This window comes from Scyliorhinus canicula, chromosome 14 (assembly GCF_902713615.1).
Source record: "Scyliorhinus canicula chromosome 14, sScyCan1.1, whole genome shotgun sequence".
In the NCBI taxonomy this organism is placed as follows: Eukaryota; Metazoa; Chordata; class Chondrichthyes; order Carcharhiniformes; family Scyliorhinidae; genus Scyliorhinus; species Scyliorhinus canicula.
The window spans coordinates 92,536,790-92,563,210 of record NC_052159.1 but is presented as its reverse complement, the minus strand read 5'-3'; the positions used below and the strand labels follow the sequence as shown (position 1 = coordinate 92,563,210).

Here is a 26,421-nt window from a genome sequence, read left to right as displayed (position 1 = left end):
CTCTCCCAATTCTCTTTTTCTTAGCTTCCATTTTTATTCTCCAGTATACTCCCTATCTAAATTTAAATTGTTCACTTGACTTGTAAAGATCTATATTATTATTTGTATACAGAAATCATATGCCTAGGATATTAATAAGTGTTCTTTGCAACTTCACAGCTTGTTTACCCATAAATGTTAGAAAGCAGCTTCAATCAAACACAATATTAAATATTTCAAATATTTGGAAAAATTCACAAAACCCAGTTTCCTATTTGAAGAAATTAGACTGCCCCCCCTCCCCAAAATAGTTAAGACATTAATATGGCTACCAAAGCATTTAACTAGGGTCAGCATGGTGGCACAGTGGTTAGCTGCCTCACAGCGCTGACTACCCAGGTTCGATCCTGACCCTGGACTACTAGCGATGTGGAGTTTGCACATTCTCCCCATCCGTGTCTGCCTGGGTATCATGCCCTCAACCTAAAGATATGCAGGGTAGGTGGATTGGCCATGCGAAATTGTCCCTTAATTAAAATTTTTTAAAAAACATTTAACCAACTGAGTGTTTTGTCACATTTTCAGTGGGGTGGGTGGAAAAACCACATTATATAACATGGAGGCTGAAATAACGAAATAACTCAGGCAAAAATTATTGAAATCTTATTACACCAGAAGTTGACTTGGGCTTCTCCAAAGCACTATTTTTTCAACTTTCCTAACTTCAGAACATGCAAAACAGACTTAATTATTTGCAGTGTTAACTTAGTTCCATTTATAAACCATCAAAAAGAGCAGTGTAAATTTTAGTTTTTTTGGTTTACAGCATGTAGCATGCTGCTACAAATGGTGAGTCAATTTCTAGACTTAAGTAGGGGCAGCACGGTAGCATGGTGGTTAGCATAAATGCTTCACAACTCCAGGATCCCAGGTTCGATTCCCGGCTGGGTCACTGTCTGTGCGGAGTCTGCACGTCCTCCCCGTGTGTGCGTGGGTTTCCTCCGGGTGCTCCGGTTTCCTCCCACAGTCCAAAGATGTGCGGGTTAGGTGGATTGGCCGTGCTAAATTGCCCGTAGTGTCCTAAAAAGTAAGGTTATGGGGGGGGGGGGGGGGGGGGGGGGGGTGTTGGGTTACGGGTATAGGGTGGATACGTGGGTTTGAGTAAGGTGATCATTGCTCGGCACAACATCGAGGGCCGAAGGGCCTGTTCTGTGCTGTACTGTTCTATGTTCTATGTTCTAAGTAGGTTAGTTTAAGTTGAAATTTTATTACCTTGATAATTAGATGCACATATTTCAAATTGCAAGGGACTGGGGAAGTATGAAACTGGAATGCAAATCAAAATTTAAAAACTAAACATTGAAGCCGAATGGCCTCATTTGAGATTCTATGATTGAACTTTGTAACAGTACTTACAGCAAGGGGGTTCGGTAGGGGTGGTGGAAGATTTGCAATCCTTACAGCTCTTTTTTTCTCAATTACTAGTGCTTTTTTTCGAGTTTTAATATACCTGCAGGATGTGAAAAAATATGAAATCTTTACAATGCAAAAACACCAGTAAAATACACCTTTGAAAATATTCTCTGACGGCAAAATAATTTGTTACGAAGTTTAAATTTGCTGTGAAAGCACAAATTTTTACTAAATTAATTTTAAAATATAGGCTGCTAAATTTAATCCATCATAAACTACACTGCTGTTTTCTTTTCTTTCTTGAATGCACTGCAACATCACAAAATATCAAGTGCATCAAAGCACTGGACCACTTCCCATATATCGGGACAGAAGACACAAATGTGATCCCAGGTAACATCAAGATACATTTTTCTGTCTGGATAAGCTGGCCAGGAATTTATCAGAGGGAAAAATAAGTTGTTTGAAGAACCTCCTCGTAACTTGTTTAATGCAATAATGCAAGAGACTTGGATGCCAAGATGTGACAGATAACGAGAAATAACCACGGAAAATATGTTGTACAGAAAGGCTGTTAATCTTGCTAAAAAAAACACGATGCGTTGTTCAAAATTCACAAGTTTTAAAAAAACATAGAGTTTCATTGTGTTTACAAATAACACAGCAAACCCTCAAAGTTGGTACAGAAAAAGACAGGCGTGTACCAACACATTTGGTTTTTAAAAAAGTGCCTCTAACCCAGGGGTGGGCAAACTACGGCCCGCGGGCCGCATGCGGCCCGCCAAAGGTCTTTATGCGGCCCACCCACCAAGTCATTAAAAAAAAAAAATTTTTTTTTTTAAAAATATTTTTATTTTTTTTATTTATTTTTAATTATTTTTTTTTAAGGTTAATGGGGGGGGGGGGGCTGTTGGGTTACTTACTGGTATAGGGTGGATACGTTGACTTGAGTAGGGTGATCATTGCTCGGCACAACGTCGAGGGCCGAAGGGCCTGTTCTGTGCTGTACTGTTCTATGTTCTATATGAGGTGCCCAGAATCATAACCGGGTGAAGTAATTATTTTACTTAATATACTATGCGGCCCTTTAAAATTGTGAATTTCTGAATGTGGCCCTTGCACGGAAAAGTTTGCCCACCCCTGCTCTAACCATACAATAGATAAGCCAGGGAATAGGGAAGAAGATAAACATGATAATGCGAAACACAGCTTTACGTGTAGCGAATTCAAAACGGTGCGACATAACTCATCGAAAAACGTGCAGGAGCAGGTCAGACATAGTGGAACCTATAAACCTGAGGTAGGGGGTCCCAGACCTTTTGGAATGCGTCCGATTTAGAACAGAGTACGGGAGCTAGAAACTCCACAGCAATACAGTCCATGATAATTTAATGCCAATTTTGGATCAAATGATACTTGTCGCTAATGCAGGAACAGAGGATATTCTTCTGTGTCACATGGTTAAGCTATTATAATGCCTTTTTGCATTAACGTCAATGATTCTCCTAACTGGGAGCTCCAGAATTAGGAATAAAGAATCAAATTATACAGCTGTTCAGAATATCCTCTGAAGCTCTTTAAATACATCAGACCAGTAGGATTAAATTTTGAATCGGGACCATACACAATATGTAGTCACCCTCAACTACCTGGCACTTAAGGCACACAAGTGTGATACGCAGATGGTATAATATTTTGAACCGAGTCTCCTTCGTTCTACTATATACCAAAATGTTATTGGCAAATTCGCATATACTACCCCAGCTATCCTCATCAATGTTGTTTGCAAGGTCTTTTCCCCCCAAGATTGCAGAGTTTCTAATATAGTCCCACAGGATTTAGAACACAAAGTGTCATAAAACATGCTAATTAACAATAGTCCAGATTTGCACTATTGTTAGAAATGTTGAAATGGTTCAACGGTATTCATTCATTCCCAGGGTGTTTTACGTTTTGATGAAGCATGGTATTATTTAGCCAAGTGTACTTTAATTGCTTGCTAAAACCGAAGACACTGATTTGTATTTCTTGGAAGAACCCAGCCGTGGCAGTTTTGAGATAAGGATGGAACAATGGGAGTTCAGGATAAAAGCAGTCGACATTTGTACATTCTTTCTCAGGGTCTTATTCACATTAGTACGTCATGCCATAAACAAATCAGTGTTTTATGCAAAGCATACCACAAGATCTCGAGTTTTTCTTCAATAGTGTGTTGGGAGGGTCTGAATTAGAAAGGAACAACAAGAAGAGATGGACTTTGTTGCATCCCCGTCTGGAGTCAGTCATTTTTTGCACTTGATTGGGTATAGCCAGATTCAGGCTATTTGAAAACCAACAAAGTCTGAAAACATTACTTTTTTAAAAAAAAGAAACATTGCCATGCATGGATTTTTATCATTAGATGAGTAAAATAAACTACCGTCTTGTTGGACTAGGTGGTGCACTGGCATGGCCATGTGCCAACTAATGATTGGCTTTGCACTCCTATCTTTTCCCACACACCAAGTGGTAAAGCGACCCTTAGCCCAACCCAAAGCCAGCAATATCCAAAATCAGGCACGAACACGGTCCTGGGGTTGCTGGCTTTGAGACACTGCACCTGCACATTGCAAATAAAACACAAACTTGAAGAGTACTCAAGGTGTCAATTGAAAGTTCTAGGCTCTTTATAGGTCAACGTGACAATCCTCTCTACAGACATTGGCATTTTTTTTTTGGGATAGTGCTCTCCTAAACAGCTCACCAAATATTCCATAATGTCTGGAGGCCCATCACATCACCAATGGTAGAACAACGAATAATTGCAGATTCATACGAGTTTGTTACATGTTAGAGAATACAAACAAAAATATAAGTGACCATAGAAAAATGTTGATAAACAAATAAAAAAAGATGAGCTTTAATATACAGGATCAACACATCAAATAAATTCAAGAACAATAGCAAACCTATTTTGAACTTCGGTTTCTTTGTCCCTTTGCTGCTTCAACTCCCTTAGTGCTTCTCTGTGCCTTTTCTCAGCTTTCTCCCTATTGACAGATACCTGCTGCGATTGAGCTTTCAAATCTGGTTCCTGTGGGCAAGAGACTGTTAGTGGAAGAAATTGCTACTGTATATGTATTAAAGAATTGATAAGTGATAATAAAGATGTTCCAGGTTTATAGCAGTACATGGCAAGGGGAAAATGTTGAACCTTAAAGAAAAGTCACATGCACTCGGGATAATTCAATCATCCTACAGGGCATTGGAATAAGAGTGGGGACCCACAGAAACCATGGCTCCAGCCTGTCTGTAGGAGATTCATTGTCCAGCCCAGAGCAGGGAATAAAACACATTAACACCCCCATCAATGAGTTCAGATAAAGGGAATATTTTGAACAGGATCCGGGAAATTGTAAAGATGCATTGTATTAGTAAATCGTTTTCCCATTAAGGGACCCAGAAACATATGCCTACTGATCACCTTGTATTGTTTGGAATAAATCGATGACATCAATGCCTGCTTGTAACTCTGAAAGAACTTTAAACATATCTGCATGTAACCCTGAACATGATCAGAGCGGACTTTTGCGAGCTCAGGGTAGCAGCAGAATCTGTCTGTGTGCACACAGAAATTTCGAATAAACACTACTTTTACAACTCCACGCGGTCGAGAAAAGACTCTGAATATTCCTTTCCTCCAACAGAGACATACGTGTGCACACGCTCACACAAAAACAGTGAAAATCTGTAAACATTATGCAAAGATCAAAAATTCAACGCTATTGATTGATGTGGAGTGAAAGAAACCCATTTTATGCATTGCTTATATTTAATTAATTTTGCAATTAAAATTAGCAGTTAAAAAACGTGGAAATGTAGCTGACTGGCAATGCCTACAGTCAACCCAAAACTATCAAGCTTTAGCTACTGACATCTAAAATAGCTATGGATAGTTCTAATCTTCTCAAGGATGCACTCATATGTATTTTTAGGTAACAGTAAATAGATGCTTATTTCATGTCATATCATGAAATCATACTGTAGAGCCTTTAAGTCATTCTATGTTAAAATGATACCTAATATAATACTGTGAAAACGATGGAGGAAACTATGCTTAATCTTGGTAAATTTGAGAGATGAAGAGTTAGCTGGAGGTTTGTGCTCAATCAACTGAAATAAGCATATGTTTTACAGCGAAGCATCTTCTGTATACTTGGTGTTTTGCTGTATATTTATTGTTTTAGTAAACAGCCAGTTTTTGACATAATGTCCAAGAATTCATCCTTGGCATAGACAATTCCAAATAAAAACACTTCCCATGTGACTGGCTTTTGTGAATTCAATACTGGTGGCAAGGATTGATAGAGCTGCAGATGGCACTGTTTTTGCTGTACCAGGCCACGTCTCCACAGACCTCTAGAGGGCGGTTCGTCCTCTATTACGATGCCGCACTTCGAGAAGCTGGACACATTCGATGACAGTACAGCAAATTCACTTTTCCCCCGGGCCAATGCCATGGTCAGGGATGAGTGCCAGACTGTGGACCTCTTGACAGCCTGTGGGGCACTCAGTTTTCGTGTGAGCAAGAGCCGGACATACCCTGCTTCTCTGGATTCACAGATCTGGGAGCGCTGGTGACAGATCAGCACAACCACTTTAATGTGCCAAGAGGATCCTTGAGGAGTCCAGAACGGAATTCTTGATGCGTCTCAGGAAGCCTGCAGAATTCTGCGAATATGGTGCACCCTCTCTGAAATATTGCATGATAGATTGGTCTGCGGCGTAAATGACACGGCGAACAAAGTTGCTTGCCGAGCCACAGCTGGACCTCAAAGGGGCCCCGAAAGTCACCCTGTTGTGAGAAAGCACAGAGCAGGGCGTACAGGATTTGCAAGAGATGAAAGTCCTCAGCTCAGGGTGGCCCCTCACCGGAGTGCCACGCCCTTGATTGGGAAACCCGGGTTCTTCGTCTTGCACAGAAGCCTTCCGGGGTTTGGGCCGGTGGCCTGGGATCCCAATGACCAGGCATGACCCCTCCCCCGATCTGGAAGAGGAAGACCCCAGGCGTTGTTTGACGTGCAGTCAGAGAGGGTGCAGGCAGCGGCGACCATGGGAAGGTTCATCTGTCTGCCACTCTGCTGGACTGACCGCCCACCCCAGTCCTACACCTTTTTTGTGGAAGAGCCCATGGATGATCGTCTACAGTTGAACTGAGTTGCCCCAGTTTAACAGTTCATTTCGAATTGCAATAAATTGCTTACTGGACTACACACTTTCAGACTCACCAGTCATTCAGATAGATGGCCAATGTGTTCAGACTACTTACATCACATTTCCTAACTGAAACGGTGGAAGAAAAAGATACAATTCAACTCACATTTTCTTTAGCTTGTCTATGCCCCTGACCCACTTCCCTCAAACTACAGAGGTAGAGCTTTGCTAGACTCTTTTCTTTCTCCACTTGTGCCACCTGCCATTCGGCATTCAAATCGTTCGCCAGTTGCTCAAGTTGTTGCTTACGACGATGTTTAACTTCCTCTCGGACCTGCACAGCAATGGAACGCTCCTGTTCTCGAACCTGTAACATAACCAAGGGATTAAAATAAATTCTATTAACCTCGGCTACCACACACCCTTTTTGTGCAATTTTTAACATCTACAGCCTAGATTTCACAGTATTCTAATTTACAGAAAATTATCAAAGTGATATCCAACAATTCCTCAGTGAAGATTATCTCGTCTAACATTGTTTCATTTTTATTTTTGAAAAATATATTTATTCTCCCATTTTAAGAATTTACACCCCACCAACAAACGGTAAACAGTAACGAATACAATGTCAATCCCCCTACCGACAACAACGATATAATTCTCCCACCACCCCCAGATAACGGCCCAGCTAACAATATAAGCATCAAATAAAACTAAACCTCCCAAGGAGGAAAAAAGAAAAAGGAATCAGGAATCGCCCCTGGTCACCGGTGACACAGCTAGCCCACCCCCCAACACCCCCCCCCTAATATTCAATGCCATCCAATCCCCGAAAGAGTACCGTGAATGGCACCCATGAATTGTAGACACACCCCCCTCCCCTCCACTTCCTCTTGTAAACTCCTCCCCCAACATTTCACCCTGGCTAGACTCATCAAAATAAATTCAGAGTACACAATTCTTTCTTCCCCCCCCCCCCCCAATCGAGAGGCAATTTAGCATGCCCAATTCTCCTACCCTACACATCTTTGGGTTGTGTGGGCGAGACCCAGGCAAACACAGGAAAAATGTGCAAACTCCTCACGGACAGTGTCGTCCCAGAGCCGGAATCAAACCAAGGTCCTCAGCACCATGAGGCAGCAGTGCTATCCACTGTGCTGCCCCTGGGGCAGTAGATTTTGAGGGGATGAGGAAAAATCTTCTTTTACCCAGAGGTGGTGGGAGTTTGGAATTTGCTGCCTGAAAGGGCGGTGGAGGCAGAGATCCTCATAACATTTAAGAAGTATTTAGATGCGCACTTGCGATCCCAGCGCATACAAGGCTACGGGCCAAATGCTGGAAAATGGCATTAGAATGGTGAGGTGGTTGTTTATGACCGGTGCAGACGCAACGGGCCAAAAGGACTTTTCTGTGCAGCAGGACTCTTTAATTATGGGATTATGTCCCAGCAACACTTTGTTTCCAAATCAGGGCGGTGTACAACTTGGAGGGGAACTTGTATGTCATGTTCCCATACGCCAACTGCCTTCCAGGTGGATATGTTGTGTTTGATTTAGAATAAAATAGATTTTCTTCTGTTGGGATTGAAATGTCGTGCTGTAGAATTCCACACATTATTTTAAACTAATGTCTTTGAACAAATGAGAAATGTCTTGCTGACTATACCTGTTTTATTCTTAACCTTCGTCTCCTCTCATGCTCTTCTTTTATCAAAAGTGCTTCTTCATTTGGACTAAGACGAACGCTACTCAGCTTGACCACTTTTCTTTTCATCCTTTTGGTGTGTGAAGGAAAAACAATTCAGAAACAATAATCCTTAAAATCAACTGCAGGTTTATATTCATTATCTCCAATTGCAGATTGCTGCTGTAATACTCACTTGCGAAACGCTGAATCAGCTGCTTTAAAGTTAAATAACACCAAGTCACAACCTTGGGAAACTAACTCCATTCACTTCCCTTCAAAAGCACCTAACCAGGCGCAAATTTCCCAATTACCCATAATCCAGAACTTGAAATCATTATCTAAAATGGCCACTACGGGACTTCTGGTGGCGACACATACGTGGAGGTCACATGTTAGGTGGCTCCTGCTAGAGTTTCTGATTTTTGAACTTTTACGCCCAGTTTCAGGGGTAGTTTGTGGATGAGTTAGCCCGGGGTTATGATGATGGCGGATTGGGGCCGGTGGGGGAGCAGCAGGTGAAGGCGGTGTTTCACGGAAGTGCAGGTGTGGGACTTTGCGAGAAAGGTTTTCCCGACCTCCCTCATAGCGCCCCCTCCTCGCTATCAGGAAGGTCAGGGGTGGGGGTGAACGTCATCTCGGCAATTTATGGAAGGATTCTGGAGGAAGATGGGATGTTTACGGAGGGGGTTACGGCAAAGTGGGAGGAAGAACTGGGGGCGGGGAAGAGCGAGTGTGGTGTGAGGTGCTGTGGAGGGCGAATGCCTTGACTTTGTGCGCGAGGTTGGAGCTGAGTTGGGAACTCTTGATAAACCAAGGATCTTTTGCGGAAATGCAGAACGGGAGAAGACTGCATGTGTGCAGGTTGGCATTTTTGAGTCCTTTGGGTCCAGTGTGCCTATATAAGAAACAAACAATACAACCGCCCATGACAGGTGAGCAAAGCTTCATGCAAGACTAGGAACACAGGCAGGGGACAGGGAGAGATCCAAAAACAAGAGACTGCAGTAACAGATGGACCTACAGGCACGTACACAAATTATTTAAGGTGGCTGGGCATGTTGAGAAAGTGGTTAATCAGGCATAAGGGTTCTTGGGTTTTATAATTAGATGCATGGGAGACTTCCGGTGGCTGTGATGGATCAGTAAGCCACACATCTGGGAGCTCCCGTTTTAAAGAGATTTTTCGGCTCTTTTGAGAGCCCAAAACGGAAATTTTTCGACGTCTCCCGGTGGGGGAAGGTGTGCTGAACGACTTTCCCTGCAGTCCATGACTCGAACTCGGAGTGGAAAGGGGGAAAAAACAGCAGCAGCTCCTCAGAAAAAACGGGGGAAGGGATCCAAGATGGCCACCGACAGAGCTCCAGAGGAATGGAGACTCTGGGCCCAGGAACAACAAACTGATCTCCTGCGCTGCTTTAAAGAATTCAAGGATGAAGTACTGAGCTCTCTGCAGGAAACGAACAGAAGGCTGTCAGAGATTCAGTCCACCCAGGGTGCTGCCATCAAGAAGTTGCAGACGCAGGCCATTGAACGAGAGGAGGAGGCCGTGGTCCTCGTGAGTAAGGTGGAGGGGCACGAAGCACTCCACAAGAAGTGGCAGGAACGCTTTGAGGAGCTGGATCACCGCATGAGGCGGAAAAACCTGCGGATCTTGGGCCTTGCAGAGGGGCTGGAGGGATCGGACCTGACAGCCTATGTGGCTGTAATGCTGAATTCGCTAGTGGGGGCCGGATCTCTCCATCTGCCCTTGGAGCTGGAGGGAGCGCACAGGGTGCTGGCCAGGAGGCCCAAGGAAGATGAACCCCCGCGTGCGGTGCTGGTGAGGTTCCACCGGTTCAGTGATCGGGAGTGCGTGCTGCGCTGGGCCAAGGAGGTGAAGAGCAGCAATTGGGAGAATGGGGTAGTGCGGATCTACCAGGACTGGAGTGCGGAGGTGGCTAAGCGGCGGTCCGGATTTAATCGGACGAAAGACGTGCTTTATAGAAAAAAGATAAAGTTCGGAATGTTGCCGCCCGCGCGCCTGTGGGTAACTTATTCGGACCGGCATTATTATTTCGATTCCCCGGAGGAGGCGTGGGCCTTCGTGCGGACGGAGAAACTGGACTTGAACTAGGGGTTGGGGGTTGCAAGGTCGGCTGTAAGATATTAGTGCTGGATTCTGCTGTTGCTGTGTTCTCTTTTTCTTCTGTTGTTTTCTTCTTGTTTTAGTACTTTTGCAATTTTGATATGGTTATTTACGGAGGGGTTGTTCTGCTATGTTTTTGTTTTTGTGCTGTGGGACATTGTCTGGGCTGTGTATCTTGAGGGGAGGGTCGGGGGGGTATGCCGGAGTGGGGGTATGGAGTGGGGCTGATATTTGGGAGCTGCGTCAGAAGGGTGTGGTGGGGCAGTGCAAAAGCGCGGGCTTTCCTCTGGTTTCCCGTGCTGCGGGGCTGGGGGGTGGAGATGGTGACGGGGGAAGCGGGGCCTTAACTGGTTCTTCCCCACGCTGGAGCGGTGCCAGGAGGAGGGATAGATTGGGGGATGATCCCACTTCGGGAGGGGTCGGGCTATTGGCGGGAGTTTCCGGGGTCAGCAGAAGTTAGCTGACCCACGGAAGTACAATGGAGGACGGTTCGCGGCTGGGAGGGTTCCTAGCCTGGGGGGGGAAGGGAGGGGGGGGGTGGAAAGGGGAATACCGGGTTGCTGCTGGTAGGGTCAAGAAGGAGCTGGTGGGGGCTGGGGGGACAGAGGTGAGGGGTTGTCGCTATGGGGACGGGGTCGAGCAGGGGGTGCTGGCCTGGGGCGGGCAGTCAACGGGCTATGGCTAGCCGACGGGGGAGGGGGGCGGGACGCCCTCTGATCCGGTTGGTCACCTGGAATGTGAGAGGGTTGAATGGGCCGGTGAAGCGGTCGAGGGTACTGGCTCACCTGAAGGGGCTAAAGGCGGATGTGGCAATGCTTCAGGAGACCCACCTGAGGGTGGCAGACCAGATCCGCCTGAGGAAGGGATGGGTGGGGCAGGTTTTCCACTCGGGGTTGGATGTGAGGAACCGGGGAGTGGCGATTCTGGTGGGGACAAATGTGTTGTTTGAGGCATCGGAGGTGGTGGCGGATAAGGGGGGTAGGTATGTGATGGTTAGGGGCAGGCTACAAGGAGAGAAGGTGGTACTGGCTAGTGTGTATGCCCCAAATTGGGACGATGCGGGCTTTATGAGGCGTATGTTGGGACGGATCCCGGATCTGGAGGCGGGAGGTCTGATCATAGGGGGGGGACTTTAATACGGTGTTGGATCCTTCACTGGATCGGTCCAGCTCTAGGACGGGTAGGAGGCCGGCGGCGGCCAAGGTACTGAGAGGGTTTATGGACCAGATGGGTGGGGTGGATCCATGGAGGTTTGTAAGGCCGAGGGCACGCGAGTACTCTTTCTTCTCCCACGTACATAGGGTCTACTCTCGGATAGATTTCTTCGTGGTGAGTAGGGGACTGATTCCGAGAGTGGAGGAGGCCGAGTATTCGGCCATTGCAATCTCCGACCACGCTCCGCATTGGATAGAGTTGGAGATGGGAGAGGTGCGAGACCAACGTCCGTTGTGGCGGTTGGATGTGGGGTTGTTGGCGGAGGAGGAGGTGTGTAGGAGGGTCCGGGCAAGTATTGAGGGGTACCTTGAGGTGAATGATACGGGGGAGGTTCAGGTGGGGATGGTCTGGGAAGCCCTGAAGGCAGTAATTTGTGGGGAGCTGATATCCATCCGGGCACACAGGGAGAGGAGCGAGAGGAGTGAGAGGGATAGACTGGTGGGAAAGATGCTGGAGGTGGACAGGAGGTATGCAGAGGCACCAGAGGAGGGACTGTTGGGGGAGAGGCGCAGCCTGCAGGCTAAATTTGATTTGCTGACCACTAGAAAGGCGGAGGCACAGTGGAGGAAGGCACAAGGGGCAGTGTACGAACATGGTGAAAAGGCGAGTAGGATGCTGGCTCATCAGCTGCGTAAGCGGGATGCGGCTAAGGAGATTGCTGGAGTGAGAGATAAGAGTGGGAATGTGGTGCGGAAGGGGGTAGAGGTGAATGAGGTCTTCAAGGATTTTTACGGGGAACTGTACCGGTCGGAGCCAACGGGGGAGAGGAGGGGAATGGAGAGGTTCCTTGACGGGCTTTCTTTCCCGAAGGTGCAGGAGGAGAAGGTGGAGGGGTTGGGTGCGCCGATTGAGCTGGAGGAGCTAGTTAAGGGGATCGGGCAGATGCAGTCAGGGAAGGCACCGGGGCCGGATGGGTTCCCGGTGGAATTTTATAAAAAGTTTGTGGATCTAGTGGGCCCCTTGCTGGTGCGAACACTCAATGAAGCGTGGGAGGGGGGGACTTTGCCCCCGACGATGTCACGGGCGCTGATCTCGTTAATTTTAAAGAAGGACAAGGACCCCCAGCAATGTGGTTCATACAGGCCCATATCTCTCCTCAACGTGGACGCTAAGGTGTTGGCAAAAATCCTGGCCACCAGGATAGAGGACTGCGTGCCAGGGGTTGTGCACGAGGACCAGACAGGTTTTGTGAAGGGAAGGCAGCTGAACACGAATGTGCGGAGATTGTTGAATGTCATCATGATGCCGGCGATTGAGGGGGAGGCAGAGATAGTGGTGGCACTGGATGCGGAGAAGGCCTTCGATAGAGTGGAGTGGGGGTACCTATGGGAGGTGTTGGGGAGGTTTGGATTTGGTGAAGGGTTCATTAGATGGGTAAGGCTGTTATATGAGGCCCCGATGGCGTGCGTGGCTACGAATAGGAGGAGGTCGGAGTACTTCCGGCTTTACCGAGGGACCAGGCAGGGTTGCCCCTTGTCCCCCTTGTTGTTTGCACTGGCAATCGAGCCGCTGGCGATGGCATTGAGAGATTCAGAGAGGTGGAGAGGCTTGGTGCGAGGTGGAGAGGAACATAGGGTGTCGTTGTATGCCGACGACCTGTTACTGTATGTGGCGGACCCGGTGGGAGGGATGCCGGGAGTGATGGAGTTACTAGCCGAGTTTGGGACCTTCTCAGGTTATAAATTAAACTTAGGCAAGAGCGAGGTGTTTGTGGTGCACCCTGGAGACCAGGAGGAAGGAATTGGTAGGCTCCCGCTTAGGCGGGCAGGGGAGAGCTTTAGGTACCTGGGGGTGCAAGTGGCCAGGGACTGGGGGACTCTCCACAAGCATAACTTTACTAGGCTGGTAGATCAGATGGAGGAGGAGTTCAGGAGGTGGGACATGCTGCCATTGTCGTTGGCGGGGAGGGTGCAGTCCGTCAAAATGACAGTGCTTCCGAGGTTCTTGTTCCTTTTTCAGTGCCTGCCCATATTTATCCCCAGGGCCTTCTTTAGGAGAGTGACTAGCAGTATTCTGAGTTTTGTGTGGGCACATGGGACTCCGAGAGTGAGGAGGGTGTTCCTGGAGCGAGGAAGGGATGGAGGTGGGCTGGCACTGCCCAACCTTCTGGGGTACTATTGGGCAGCCAATGTGTCAATGGTGCGTAAATGGGTGATGGAGGGGGGAGGGGCGGCGTGGAAAAGAATGGAGATGGTGTCATGTAGAGGTACGAGCCTGGGTGCCATGGTAACGGCACCGTTGCCGCTCTCCCCTAAGAGGTTTACCACGAGCCCGGTGGTGGCGGCGACCCTAAGAATCTGGGAACAATGGAGACGGCATCGGGGGGAAACAGGGGGCTCGATGGAGGCTCCACTGGGTGGCAACCATCGGTTCATCCCGGGGAACACGGATGGGGCATTCAGGGGGTGGCAAAGGGCGGGCATCAGCAAATTGAGGGACCTGTTTATTGGCGGGAGGTTTGCGGGCCTGGGGGAACTGGAAGATAAATTTGGCCTTCCCCAGGGGAACATGTTCAGATACCTGCAGGTAAAGGCATTTGCTAGGCGACAGGTAGAGGGATTCCCTTTGCTGCCCTCGCTGGGGGCGATGGACAGAGTGCTTTCGGGGGTGTGGGTAGGAGAGGGGAAGGTGTCTGACATCTATAAGGTAATGCAGGAGGTGGAGGAGTCGTCAGTGGAGGAGCTGAAGGCTAAATGGGAGGAGGAACTCGGGGAGCAGATAGAGGACGGGACTTGGGCGGATGCCTTGGACAGAGTCAACTCTTCCTCCTCATGTGCGAGGCTTAGTCTCATCCAATTTAAGGTGCTGCACCGGGCCCACATGTCCGGGACTAGGATGAGTAGGTTCTTCGGGGGTGAGGACAGGTGCACCAGATGTTCGGGGAGTCCTGCGAACCACGCCCATATGTTCTGGGCATGCCCAGCACTGGAAGAATTGTGGAAGGGGGTGGCGGGGACGGTGTCGAGGGTGGTTGGATCCAGGGTCAAACCAGGGTGGGGACTCGCGATTTTTGGAGTTGCGGTAGAGCCGGGAGTGCAGGAGGCGAAAGAGGCCGGTGTCCTGGCCTTTGCGTCCCTAGTAGCCCGTCGAAGGATTCTGTTACAATGGAAGGATGCAAGGCCCCCAAGTGTGGAGACCTGGATCAGTGACATGGCGGGATTTATAAAATTGGAAAAGGTCAAATTTGCCCTGAGAGGATCAATACAAGGGTTCTATAAACAATGGCAGCCTTTTTTGGACTTCCTGGCTCAGAGATAGGTAACTGGGTCAATAGCAGCAGCAACCCAGGGGGGGGGGGGGGGGGGGGGGGGGGGTGCATTATTGTAGTGTTTATTCTGTAACTTTATAGTGTGTTAATATGCGTTGTTGTTAAAATGCTGGGTTGTTCATGGGGATGGGGCGAATGTATATGATTGTTAATATTATTGTTATTTTCGGTATTTTACTAAGGTGCGTCAATGTTGTATAAAATCAAAATTTCTCAATAATTAGATGCATGGAATAAAAAGCCCATGGTTACGGTGAACCTTTATTTTTTTAATTATAAATTTAGAGTACCCAATTAATATTTTTTCCAATTAAGGGGCAATTTAGCATGGCCAATCTACCTAGCCTGCACATCTTTGGGTTGTGGGGCGAAACCCACACAAATACAGGAAGAATGCACACGCACAGTGACCCAGAGCCAGGATCAAACCTGGGACCTCCGTGCCATGAGACAACCGTGCTAACTACTGTGCCGCCATGCTGCCCTATGGTGAACCTTCATAAAAACACTGGCTCTAGTCAACAGGAGTATTGTATCCAATTCTGGCCATCACACTTCAGGAAAGATGTGATGGCACCGAATAGAGTACAGGAAAGATTTTTTAAAATGTTTCCACGGGTGAAGGAATTCAGGTACATGGAAGATTGAGGATCCTGAGATTGCTCCCTTAGAGAAAGTTCAGATGTGATTTGATAGAGGTGCTCGAAATCATGAGTGATCTGGAGTAGATAGGGTGAACCTGTTCCCATTGACGGAAGGATAAAGAACTAGAGAACACCAAGTCTCACGAAGCAGAGGTAAGACGAGAAAGCTTTTTGTTACGATGGCAGTGTGGCCTCTTTAAGGGGGCAGGCTCTGCAGACCACGCGACCAGCTCAGGGCAAATCACGGGGGAGCACATTGAGGCTCGGGCAGGGCCCAGGACCCCAGAGGCTAAATGTTAAAACCTGTTGTATCGCATTCTTAACTGCCTTTCATCAATAAACCCCTTCATTAACTACTGGAAGCCTCCAGTGCATGTCTCAAACCACCATAGTTCCCCAGAAATAGTGGTTCGGGCCTGGAATGCACTACCTGAAAGTGTGGAGTCAGCAGATTTAATGGTGTTTGTCAAAAGGCCTAGAAAAGGAAAGATTTGCAGGGCCACGTATGGAGAAAGGGCAGGAAAGTGGGACTAGTCGAGTTGCACTTACAAAGATCTGGCACATTACCCCCTGTTAAGCAACACTTCACGGTTAACCAGGTGCTGTGCACGTGTAACGTTCAGGTAAACAGCCTGTGTACAAAAGGATGACCTTAAACGGAGGAAATCAGCGTGCGAAACATTCCTGCTCTTCGATCCATCAAAATAAATCAATGTAAAACATTCACCTGAAACTAGAGCCACAGCAACAAAACACGAGCTAGGCTGTTTGCGGAGAGCCTGCACTGTCCCAGCTGGGAGGTCGGTCGGCAGGCTGTCCTGTCCAAGCCCGGTGGTCGGTCGGCAGGCTGTCCTGTCCAAGCCCGGTGGTCGGTCGGCAGGCTGTCCTGTCCAAGCCCGGTGGTCGGTCGGCAGGCTGTCCTGTCCAAGCCGGGCTGTCGGTCAGCAGGCTGCCCTGTCCAAGCCCGGTGGTCGGTCGGCAGGCTGTCCTGTCCAAGCCCGGTGGTCGGTCGGCAGGCTGTCCTGTCCAAGCCCGGTGGTCGGTCGGCAGGCTGCCCTGTCCAAGTCGGGCGGGCTGTCGGTCAGCAGGCTGCCCTGTCCCACCAGGCCGCGCTCCCGGGTAACCGTTGGCTCAGAGCGAAAGGCCGGCATTCAACTACCAACTGTGCATTGTGACCTCACTTCCGCCACTCAAACTGAGCGCCAACCAATGCCGAGTCGGCGCGAGTGAAGAAACTGAAGGAATGCAGATGCACACCCCCACCAGACAGATAATCCCCATCACTTCCCAGAGACATGATGTGGTGATTCCGGCGTTGGACTGGGGTGAGCACAATAAGAAGTCTTACAACACCAGGTTAAAGCCCAACAGGTTTGTTTCAAACACGAGCTTTCCGAGCGCAGCTCCGTCTTCAGGTGACTGGAGAGGTATGATCCAGAAACATTTATATAGACAAAGTCAGCGATCCAAGATCCAATTCTGCGATTTCATGCCGAGCAAAAACTTATAGGTAAGTTCCGCACGCATGAGTGCGGCCTCAACCGGGATCTTGGATTCATGTCGCATTACATCCACTCCCCACCATCTGGCCTGGACTTGTAAAATTCCACCAACTGTTCTGGCTTGAGACAATTCACACCTCTTTAACCTGTGATTATCCCTCTCTCTGGATCTGTGATGATTTGATTACCTGCAAATTCTTGCATTCCAAGCATTGTCCGGCATCGCTGACTTTGTCTATATAAATGTTTCTGGATCATACCTCTCCAGTCACCTGAAGAAGGTGCGCTCCGAAAGCTCATGTTTGAAACAAACCTGTTGGACTTTAACCTGGTGTTGTAAGACTTCTTACTGTTCCCAGAGACACACAGAGAATCCCCATCACCTCCCAGAGAATCCCCATCACCCCCCAGACACAGAGAGAGAATCCCCATCACCTCCCAGACACACAGAGAATCCCCATCACCTCCCAGAGACACACAGAGAGAATCCCCATCACCCCCCCCCCCCCCCCCCCAGACACACAGAGAGAATCCCCATCACCCCCCCAGACACAGAGAGAATCCCCATCACTTCCCAGAGAGAGAATCCCCATCACCTCCCAGACACAGAGAGTCCCCATCACCTCCCAAACACACAGAAAATCCCCATCACCTCCCAGAGACACAGAGAGAATCCCCATCACTTCCCAGAGACACAGAGAGAGATCCCCATCACATCCCAGACACACAGAGAGAATCCCCATCACTTCCCAGACACAGAGAGAGAATCCCCATCACCCCCCAGAGAGAGAGAGAATCCCCATCACCTCCCAGACAGAGACAGAATCCCCATCACCCCCCAGACACACGGAAAATCGCCAGCACCTCCCAGAGACACAGAGAGAATCCCCATCACCTCCCAGACACAGAGAGAGAATCCCCTTCACCTCCCAGACACAGATAGAGAATTCCCATCACCTCCCAGGCACACAGAGAGTCCACATCACCTCCCAGACACACAGAGAGAATCCCCATCACCTCCCAGACACACAGAGAGAATCCCCATCACTCCCCAGACACACAGAGAAAATCCCCATCACTTCCCAGACACACAGAGAGAACCCTCATCACCCCCCAGACACACAGAGAGAATCCCCATCACCTCCCAGACACACAGAGAGAATCCCCATCACCTCCCAGACACAGAGAGAGAATCCCCATCACCCCCCAGACACACAGAGAGAATCCCCATCACCTCTCAGACACAGAGAGAATCCCCATCACCTCCCAGACACAGAGAGAATCCCCTTCACCTCTCAGACACACAGAGAGAGAGAATCCCCATCACCCCCCAGACACACACAGAGAGAATCCACATTGATGTACGATCAATCATTACTGAAGCGAGATTGTAGTCCAATTAAAGGCTTTAATGAACAAGTCGTTACCCCAGCAGCTCCGGTACAGAATGACTGCAGTGGGTGAAACACAGACTCTAATGCTCTGACTGCTGGGAGGAACCAGCAGGCAGGTTCTACCACTCATACTACAGTATAAGGTACATCCCACCTAGGTACCGCGATACCACTAATATAGCCTACCACACCCATCACCTCCCAGATGCACACAGAGAATCCCCATTACCTCCCAGACACAGAGAGAGAATCCTCATCACCTCCCAGAGACACACAGAGAGTGAATCCCCATCACCCCCCAGAGTCACAGAGAGAATCCCCATCACCTCCCAGACACACACAGAGAATCCCCATCACCTCCCAGACACAGAGAGAGAGAATCCCCATCACCTCCCAGAGTCACAGAGAGAATCCCCATCACCTCCCAGACACACACAGAGAATCCCCATCACCTCCCAGACACAGAGAGAGAGAATCCCCATCACCTCCCAGACACACAGTGATAATCCTCATCACCTCCCAGACACACAGAGAATGCCCATCACCTCCCAGACACACACAGAGAGAATCCCCATCACCTCACTGATGCACGATCAATTGTACAAAGACTAAGGTTGGATACAACTGTGGCTTTATTGCAGTAAGATGTGTGGCCTCCCACAGCAGCTGGCGAAATGGCTGCTGAATAGAGGACACGCATATTTATACTTCTCCTACTGGGCGGAGCTAGCAGGCAGGGGCTACCGGCGAACCTGTAGTACAGGTCCTACCTTACATTACCTAACAGTGGTTTACCACATTCACCCCCTGTTAAAAATGAGTCCGGCGGGGGTGGTGGAGAACTATATATAGTAGTGAATTTATGTACAGTGTTTTATCAGAGAAAAAAAATGTCCTTTGAAAGTCCGGTGCCAGTTAGAGATTCAAACGGTCTGGTGCCTTGATGTTTCGCTGGGAGCGACGTAGCGGTAGCGGCGATGTCGATGCTGGCGATGCCGATGCTGGCCTGATGTTGGATGACTCCGGGAGTGTGTCGAAATCCTCTTCATCCTCTGGCGTGGGCAGGGGAAGGAGGGATGGTCCTGGTGGGGTTAATGTTGGGAGCGCCGGGGGAGGGGAGGGCAGCGCCGGGCCGGAGAAGTGTGTATGGGTGGAACCTGCTGGTGCCAGGTCCCTGAGGGAGACAGTATTTTGGCGGCCGTCGGGGTATGCCACTGGCGGTTGGCATGGAGCAGGTGCACCCTATCCATCAACGGGTCCACCTTGTGGAGTCGGACGTGCCTATGGAGTTGGACCGGTCCTGGAGCTGCGAGCCAAGTCGGGAGCGACATCTCGGATGTGGACTTCCTGGGGAAGGCGAAAAGACGCTCATGGGATGTGTTATTCATAGCGGTGCACAATAGTGACTGGATGGAGTGTAGTGCATCAGGGAGGCATTCCTACCAGCGAGAGGCTGGGAGGTTCCTGGACCGTAGGGCCAGTTGGACGGCCCTCCATACCGTCCTGTTCTCCCTCTCTACCTGCCCGTTTCCTCGGAGATTATAGCTTGTCGTCCTGCTGGAGGCGATACCCCTGCTGAGCAGGAACTGTCGCAGCTCATCACTCATGAATGAGGATCCCCTGTCACTGTGGATGTATGCGGGGAAACCGAACAGAGCGAAGATTGTGTTTAGGGCTTTGATGACGATGGCAAACGTCATATCGGGCATGGGATGGCGAAGGGGAACCTGGAGTTCACATCGACCACACTGAGAATACACGTGTTTTGGTCGGTGGAGGGGAGGGGCCCTTTGAAATCCACGCTGAGGCGTTCAAAGGGGCGGGAGGCCTTCACCAGGCGCGCACGGTCTGGCCGGTAGAAGTGCGGCTTGCACTCCGCACGGACCTGGCAGTCCCTGGTGACTGCCCGTACTTCCTCGATGGAGTAGGGCAGATTGCGAGCCTTGACAAGATAGTACAATCGTGTGACCCTCGGTGACAAAGGCTGTCATGTAGGGCCCGGAGTCGGTCTACTTGTGCGCTGGCACATGTACCTCAAAATAGGGCGTCTGGGGGCTCGTTGAGTTTGCCAGGGCGATACAAAATCTCGTAATTATAGGTGGAGAGCTCGATTCTCCACCGCAAGATTTTATCGTTTTTGATCTTGCCCCGCTGCGTGTTGTTAAACATGAAGGCTACCGACCGTTGGTCAGTGAGGAGAGTGAATCTCCTGCCAGCCAGGTAATGCCTCCAATGCCACACAGCTTCAATGATAGCTTGGGCCTCTGTTTCGACGGACGAGTGCCGTATTTCTGAGGCATGAAGGGTGCGGGAAAAGAATGCCACGGGTCTGCCTGCTTGATTGAGGGTGGCGGCAAGTGCGGCGTCTGATACGTCGCTTTCTACTTGGAAGGGCAGTGTCTCGTCTACTGCGTGCATCCCGGCCATGGCTACATCAGCTCTGATACGGGGAGGCCTGTTGTGCCTCGGCCGTAAGGGGAAAGTGGATGTACTGAATGAGTGGGCGGGCCTTGTCCACATAGTTTGGGACCCACTGGGCGAAGTAGGAGAAGAACCCCAGGCAGCGTTTGAGGGCCTTGGGGCATTGGGGGAGGGGAAGCACCATGAGGGGGCGCATGCAGTCGGGATCGGGCCCCAGAACTCCATTCTGGACCACATAGCCGAGGATGGCTAAGCGGGTTGTGCTGAACATGCACTTCTCCTTGTTGTAGGTGAGGTTTAGGAGAGTGGCGGTATGGAGGAATTTGGCAAGGTTGGTTTCATGGTCCTGCTGATTGTGGCCGCAGATGGTGACCTTGTCTAGGTACGGGAAGGTGGCCCGCAAACCGTACCGGTCGACCATTCAGTCCATCTCCCTTTGGAAGACCGAGACCCTATTAGTGACGCCGAAGGGAAACCTGAGGAAGTGATAGAGACGACCATCCGCCTCGAAAACAGTGTATGGACGGTCCCATTTATGAATGGGGAGCTGGTGGTAGGTGGATTTGAGGTCTATCGTTGAGAAGACCCGGTACTGCGCAATCCGGTTGACCATATCAGATATGCGAGGGAGGGGGTACGCGTCGAGCTGCGTGTACCGATTGATGGTCTGGCTGTAGTCCACGACCATCCTGTGTTTCTCCCCAGTTTAAACAACTACCACTTGGGCTCTCCGGGGGCTGTTGCTGGCCTCGATGATGCCTTCCCGAAGCAACCGCTGGACCTCGGACCTGATGAAGGTCTTGTCCTGGGTGCCGTACCGTCTGCTCCTGGTGGCAACGGGTTTGCAATCCGGAGTTAGATTGGCAAAGAGGGAGGGTGGGTCGACCTTTAGGGTCGCGAGGCCGCACACAGTGAGGGGGTGGTAGGGGCCCGCCGAATTTGAGGGTAAGGCTCTGGAGATTGCACTGGAAGTCCAGGCCTAGTAATAGTGCAGCACAGAGATTAGGAAGGACGTAGAGGTGGAAGCCGCTGAATTCTACGCCCTGGACCGTGAGAGAGACCGTGCAGAACCCCCGGATCGCGACGGAATGGGATCCGGAGGCCAGGACGATTCTTTGAATGGCAGGGTTGACCGCGAGGGAGCAGCACCTTACCGTATCCAGGTGGATGAAGCTTTCGGTGCTCCCGGAGTCCAGCAGGCAAGAGGTCACGTGACCATTGATTCTCACACTGGTCGAAGCAGTGGCCAGGTCGCACGGACGAGACTGGTCAATAGTCACTGAGGCGAGTTACGGTCGGTCGTCGCAGGCGTCAGAAGATGAAGAGCGTGGGGGGCCCAGGTCGTGGAATGCTGTAGGGGTCCATGCCCCGTGGCGAACACAAGATGACGGCGCCTGAAGATCCTGCGGGGGACAAAATGGCGGCACCCATGGACCGCACGTTGCAGGGGCTGGACAAGATGGCGGCACCTATGGGACGTACGTGGCCCCGGGAGGTGAAGATGGCGGCGCCCACTGGCTGCGCGTGGTCCAGGGAGGTGACGATGGCGGCGCCCACTGGCTGCGCGTGGTCAGGGAAGAAGATGGCGGCGCCCATTGTGTGTAGGTCAGGGGGGAGGGGGCGATAGCGGCGACTGCGAGGGCCTGGCACACCGCGGCGAAGTGCCCCTTTGTGCCGCAAGCCTTGCCAATGGCAGTGCGGGCCGTGCAGCATTGGCGGGGGTGCTTCTGCTGGCCTCAGAAGTAACATCTGGGACCCCGGGGTGCGCGGGTTGGCATCTGGCACAGGGGTACTGGCTGGTTAGAGCCCCGTCTGGGGCGGCCGTTTGTGGGGTCCACGAGGGATAGGAGGTGTGGGCCGCACGGCCGGAGGGGTCGGCCTGAGCATTACATGAGGCGACCGTCATGGAGAGTGCTAGCTTTTTAGTCTCAGCAAGGTCGAGCGTGGCCCCTTCTAGCAGTCTTTGGCGTATGAGATCCAATCCCCGTTACAAACGCATCGCGCATCAGAAGGTTGGAATGTTCGGTGGCCGTAACAGCCTGGCAGTCACAGTCCCGGATGAGTGGGATTAGGGCCCGCCAGAAGTCTCTGTACGGAGGAACAAAAGCTCAGCCTACTGCACGCGAGAGTAAGTCACAGAATTTCAACACAACTAGATCCAGCCGGTTCCTACACCGCTGCGCTGGCGATTTTGGACAAAATGTATATTAGGCCCATGAGCGAGGTCTTTGCCCGCCATGTGTTCACGACTCGCCGACAACAGTCTACTGAAACTTTAGCTGAATTTGCACGCGAGTTGAACAATCTCTCAAATGACTGCAATTACCAGGCTGTAACCGCGGCCGAACATAGGGAGCTTGCTGTGTGGGACGTTTTTGTAGCGGGCCTTACGATCTAACTATGTACGCCAGAGACTATTAGAAAATGGGGCCCAGGGCTTAGAGACTACCGTAGAGGCTGCTATCACAATGGAAGTTTCCTTCCGCAACCTCAACTCGTTTCCCGCGGACCCCGCTAACCCCGCATGGGTCCCTGACCTGAGGACCCCCCAAGCCTGTGCCGCAAGGCCCCCCAGCTATCGCGCTGCCACAGCCAGTCGCCCTACTGTCCCAGTCAACTACTCAAGCTATCCAGCTGCTCCAGATAATTACTCAGCTCCCCCAGCCAGCTACTCAGCTCGCCAAACCAGTTATTCAACTGCTCCAGCCTGCCACTATTCAGCTCCCCAAATCAGTTATTCAACTGCTCCAGCCTGCCACTTCTGTGGACAAAGCCAGCACCCGCGGCAGCACTGCTCAGCCCGATCCGCGACCTGCAGCAGCTGCGGGAAGAAAGGCCACTATGCTAGAGTGTGCCTCGGCAGAAGGGCCCGAGCCCTCAACATCCCAACAGTCCAAAAACATCGCCCCCAGCATCAGCAGGCCCACGGGGCCCGAAACGCTGCGGCCTACGCTCAGGCTCCGCCCCCTCCCACCACGTGCGATCCATGGGGGCCGCCACCGTGGCAAAACTCTACCATGCGGCCGGCCACGTGCGATTCATGGGGGCCGCCATCTTGGACGCCATCTTCATCACCACCCTCCACGTGCAATCCATGGGCCCTAGCTGCATCCCCAGACTCAAACAGCTCATCGGAGGAGTACGACCTCCCCGGGCAGTCACCACATGGCCCACAACTCAGCGCACTGTTCCTGCATCAAGCTCGCCAGAACACAGCGGCATCTACTCGACAGGACGCCCAATCGGAAGAATTCGACTCCCCCGGGCACCCACCACACGGCCCGCAACTCAACGCGGTCACCCTCGACCAATCTCGCCCCAAGCATCTGAGAAATTCGATGACGGAGGTCCAGATCAACGGGTACAACACATCGTGCCTCTTCGACTCCGTGAGCACAGAGAGCTTCATACACCCAGTGCTGGTAAGACGCTGTTCCCTCCCTATTTATCCCGTCAACCAAACTATCGCCTTCGCTTCGGGCTGCCATTCCATCCAAATCCAAGGCCGCACTACAGCAACGCTAACGATTCGAGGCGCTAGCTATTCCAAATTTAAACTGTATGTCTTGCCCGACCTCTGCGCACCACTCCTCTTTGGCTTGGATCTCCAATGTAATCTCAAGAGTCTCACCCTCAGCTTCGGCGGGCCCCTGCCCCCACTCACTATCTGCAGCCTCGCCACGCTGCGCATCGCCCCCCCTCCTCTCTTCGCCAACCTCACCCCGGATTGCAAACCGGTAGCTACCCGCAGCAGGCGGTACAGCCTGCAGGATAGGGTATTTATCAGAACGGAGGTCCGAAGGCTGCTCAGTGAGGGGATCATAGAGGCCAGTAACAGTCCCTGGAAAGCTCAGGTGGTGGTCGTCAAGACCGGGGAAAAATTCTGCATGGTCATCGATTATAGCCAGACCATCAATCGCTTTACGCTCCTAGACGCGTATCCCCTCCCCAGAATTGCAAACATGGTAAACCAGATCGCTCAATATCGGGTATTTTCCACGGTGGATCTGAAGTCTGCATACCACCTGCTCCCAATTTGCCCGGAGGACCGCCACTACACGGCGTTCGAGGCCGATGGCCGCCTCTTCCATTTCCTCCGAGTTCCCTTCGGCGTCACTAACGGGGTTTCGGTGTTCCAACGAGCAATGGACCGAATGGTAGACCAGTACGGGCTGCAGGCCACGTTTCCGTATCTGGATAATGTTACCATCTGCGGCCATGACCAGCAGGACCACGACGCCAACCTCCACCGTTTTCTCCAGACGGCCCAAAAATTAAACCTTACATATAACAAGGAGAAATGCGTGTTCCGCACAAACAGACTAGCCATCCTTGGCTACGTCGTGGAGAACTGAGTCCTGGGCCCAGACCCGGACCGCATGCGCCCCCTCTTAGAACTCCCCCTGCCCCATGGCCCCAAGGCCCTCAAACGGTGCTTGGGGCTCTTTTCGTACTACGCCCAGTGGGTCCCCCAATATGCGGACAAAGCCCGCCCACTCTTCAAGGCCACACTATTTCCCCTGTCTGCTGAGGCGCGTCAGGCCTTCAGCTGCATCAGGGACGACATCACCAAAGCAGCCATGCGGGCGGTGGATGAATCCACTCCCTTTCAGGTTGAGAGCGACGCCTCAGAGGTAGCGCTAGCAGCCACTTTAAACCAAGCAGGGCGGCCCGTTGCATTTTTCTCCCGTACCCTATCCGCTTCAGAACGCTGACACTCCTCAGTCGAGAAGGAAGCACAAGCCATTGTGGAGGCTGTTCGTCACTGGAGGCACTACCTCGCAGGTAGGAGGTTCACCCTCATTACCGACCAACGGTCGGTCGCCTTCATGTTCGACAACTCGCAAAGGGGCAAAATTAAAAATGACAAAATTCTTCGGTGGAGGATTGAACTCTCCACCTACAATTACGATATCAAATATCGACCCAGGAAGCTCAACGAGCCCTCGGATTCCCTATCCCGCGGGACATGCGCCAGCGCGCAAATCAGCCGCCTAAAAGCCATCCACGATGACCTCTGCCACCCAGGGGTCACCCGGCTCGTCCACTACATCAGAGCCCGAAACCTGCCTTTCTCCAACGAGGAGGTCAAAGCGATCACCAGAGACTGCCCGATCTGTGCGGAGTGCAAACCGCACTCCTATAGATCAGACAGGGCCCACCTGGTCAAGGCTTCTAGGCCCTTTGAACGCCTTGCGATCGATTTCAAAGGGCCTCTTCCCTCCACTAACAAAAACATTTACTTCCTTAACATTATTGACGAGTTCTCCCGATTCCCCTTTGCCATCCCATGCCCCGATATGACCTCCCACACAGTCATTAGGGCCCTGCATAGTGTCTTCACCCTGTTCGCTTTCCCCAGCTACGTGCACAGCGACCGGGGTGCGTCCTTTATGAGTGACGAGCTGCGTCAGTAGCTGCTCGACAAGGGCATCGCCTCGAGCAGGGCTACCAGTTACAACCCCAGGGGGAATGGACAGGTGGAGAGGGAGAACGCGACGGTCTGGAAGACCGTCCTACTGAACCTCAGGTCCAGAAAGCTCCAAGTTTCCCAATGGCAGGAAGTCCTCCCTGACTCACT

General features: G+C 50.9%; 1 protein-coding gene across 1 annotated transcript in view; it reads right to left on the bottom strand.

Annotated features, from left to right (window-relative positions):
* cep295 (centrosomal protein 295) overlaps positions 1-26,421 on the bottom strand; it is a 172,235-nt gene that overhangs the window by 119,331 nt on the left and 26,483 nt on the right. Inside the window, exons 2-6 of the mRNA XM_038817947.1 lie at positions 16,251-16,282; positions 8,251-8,359; positions 6,752-6,952; positions 4,341-4,465; positions 1,396-1,489 (exon numbers count right to left, since the gene is read on the bottom strand). Of these exons, the coding sequence (XP_038673875.1) occupies positions 1,396-1,489; positions 4,341-4,465; positions 6,752-6,952; positions 8,251-8,359; positions 16,251-16,282 (561 nt within the window). The remainder of the gene's footprint in view (positions 1-1,395; positions 1,490-4,340; positions 4,466-6,751; positions 6,953-8,250; positions 8,360-16,250; positions 16,283-26,421) is intronic.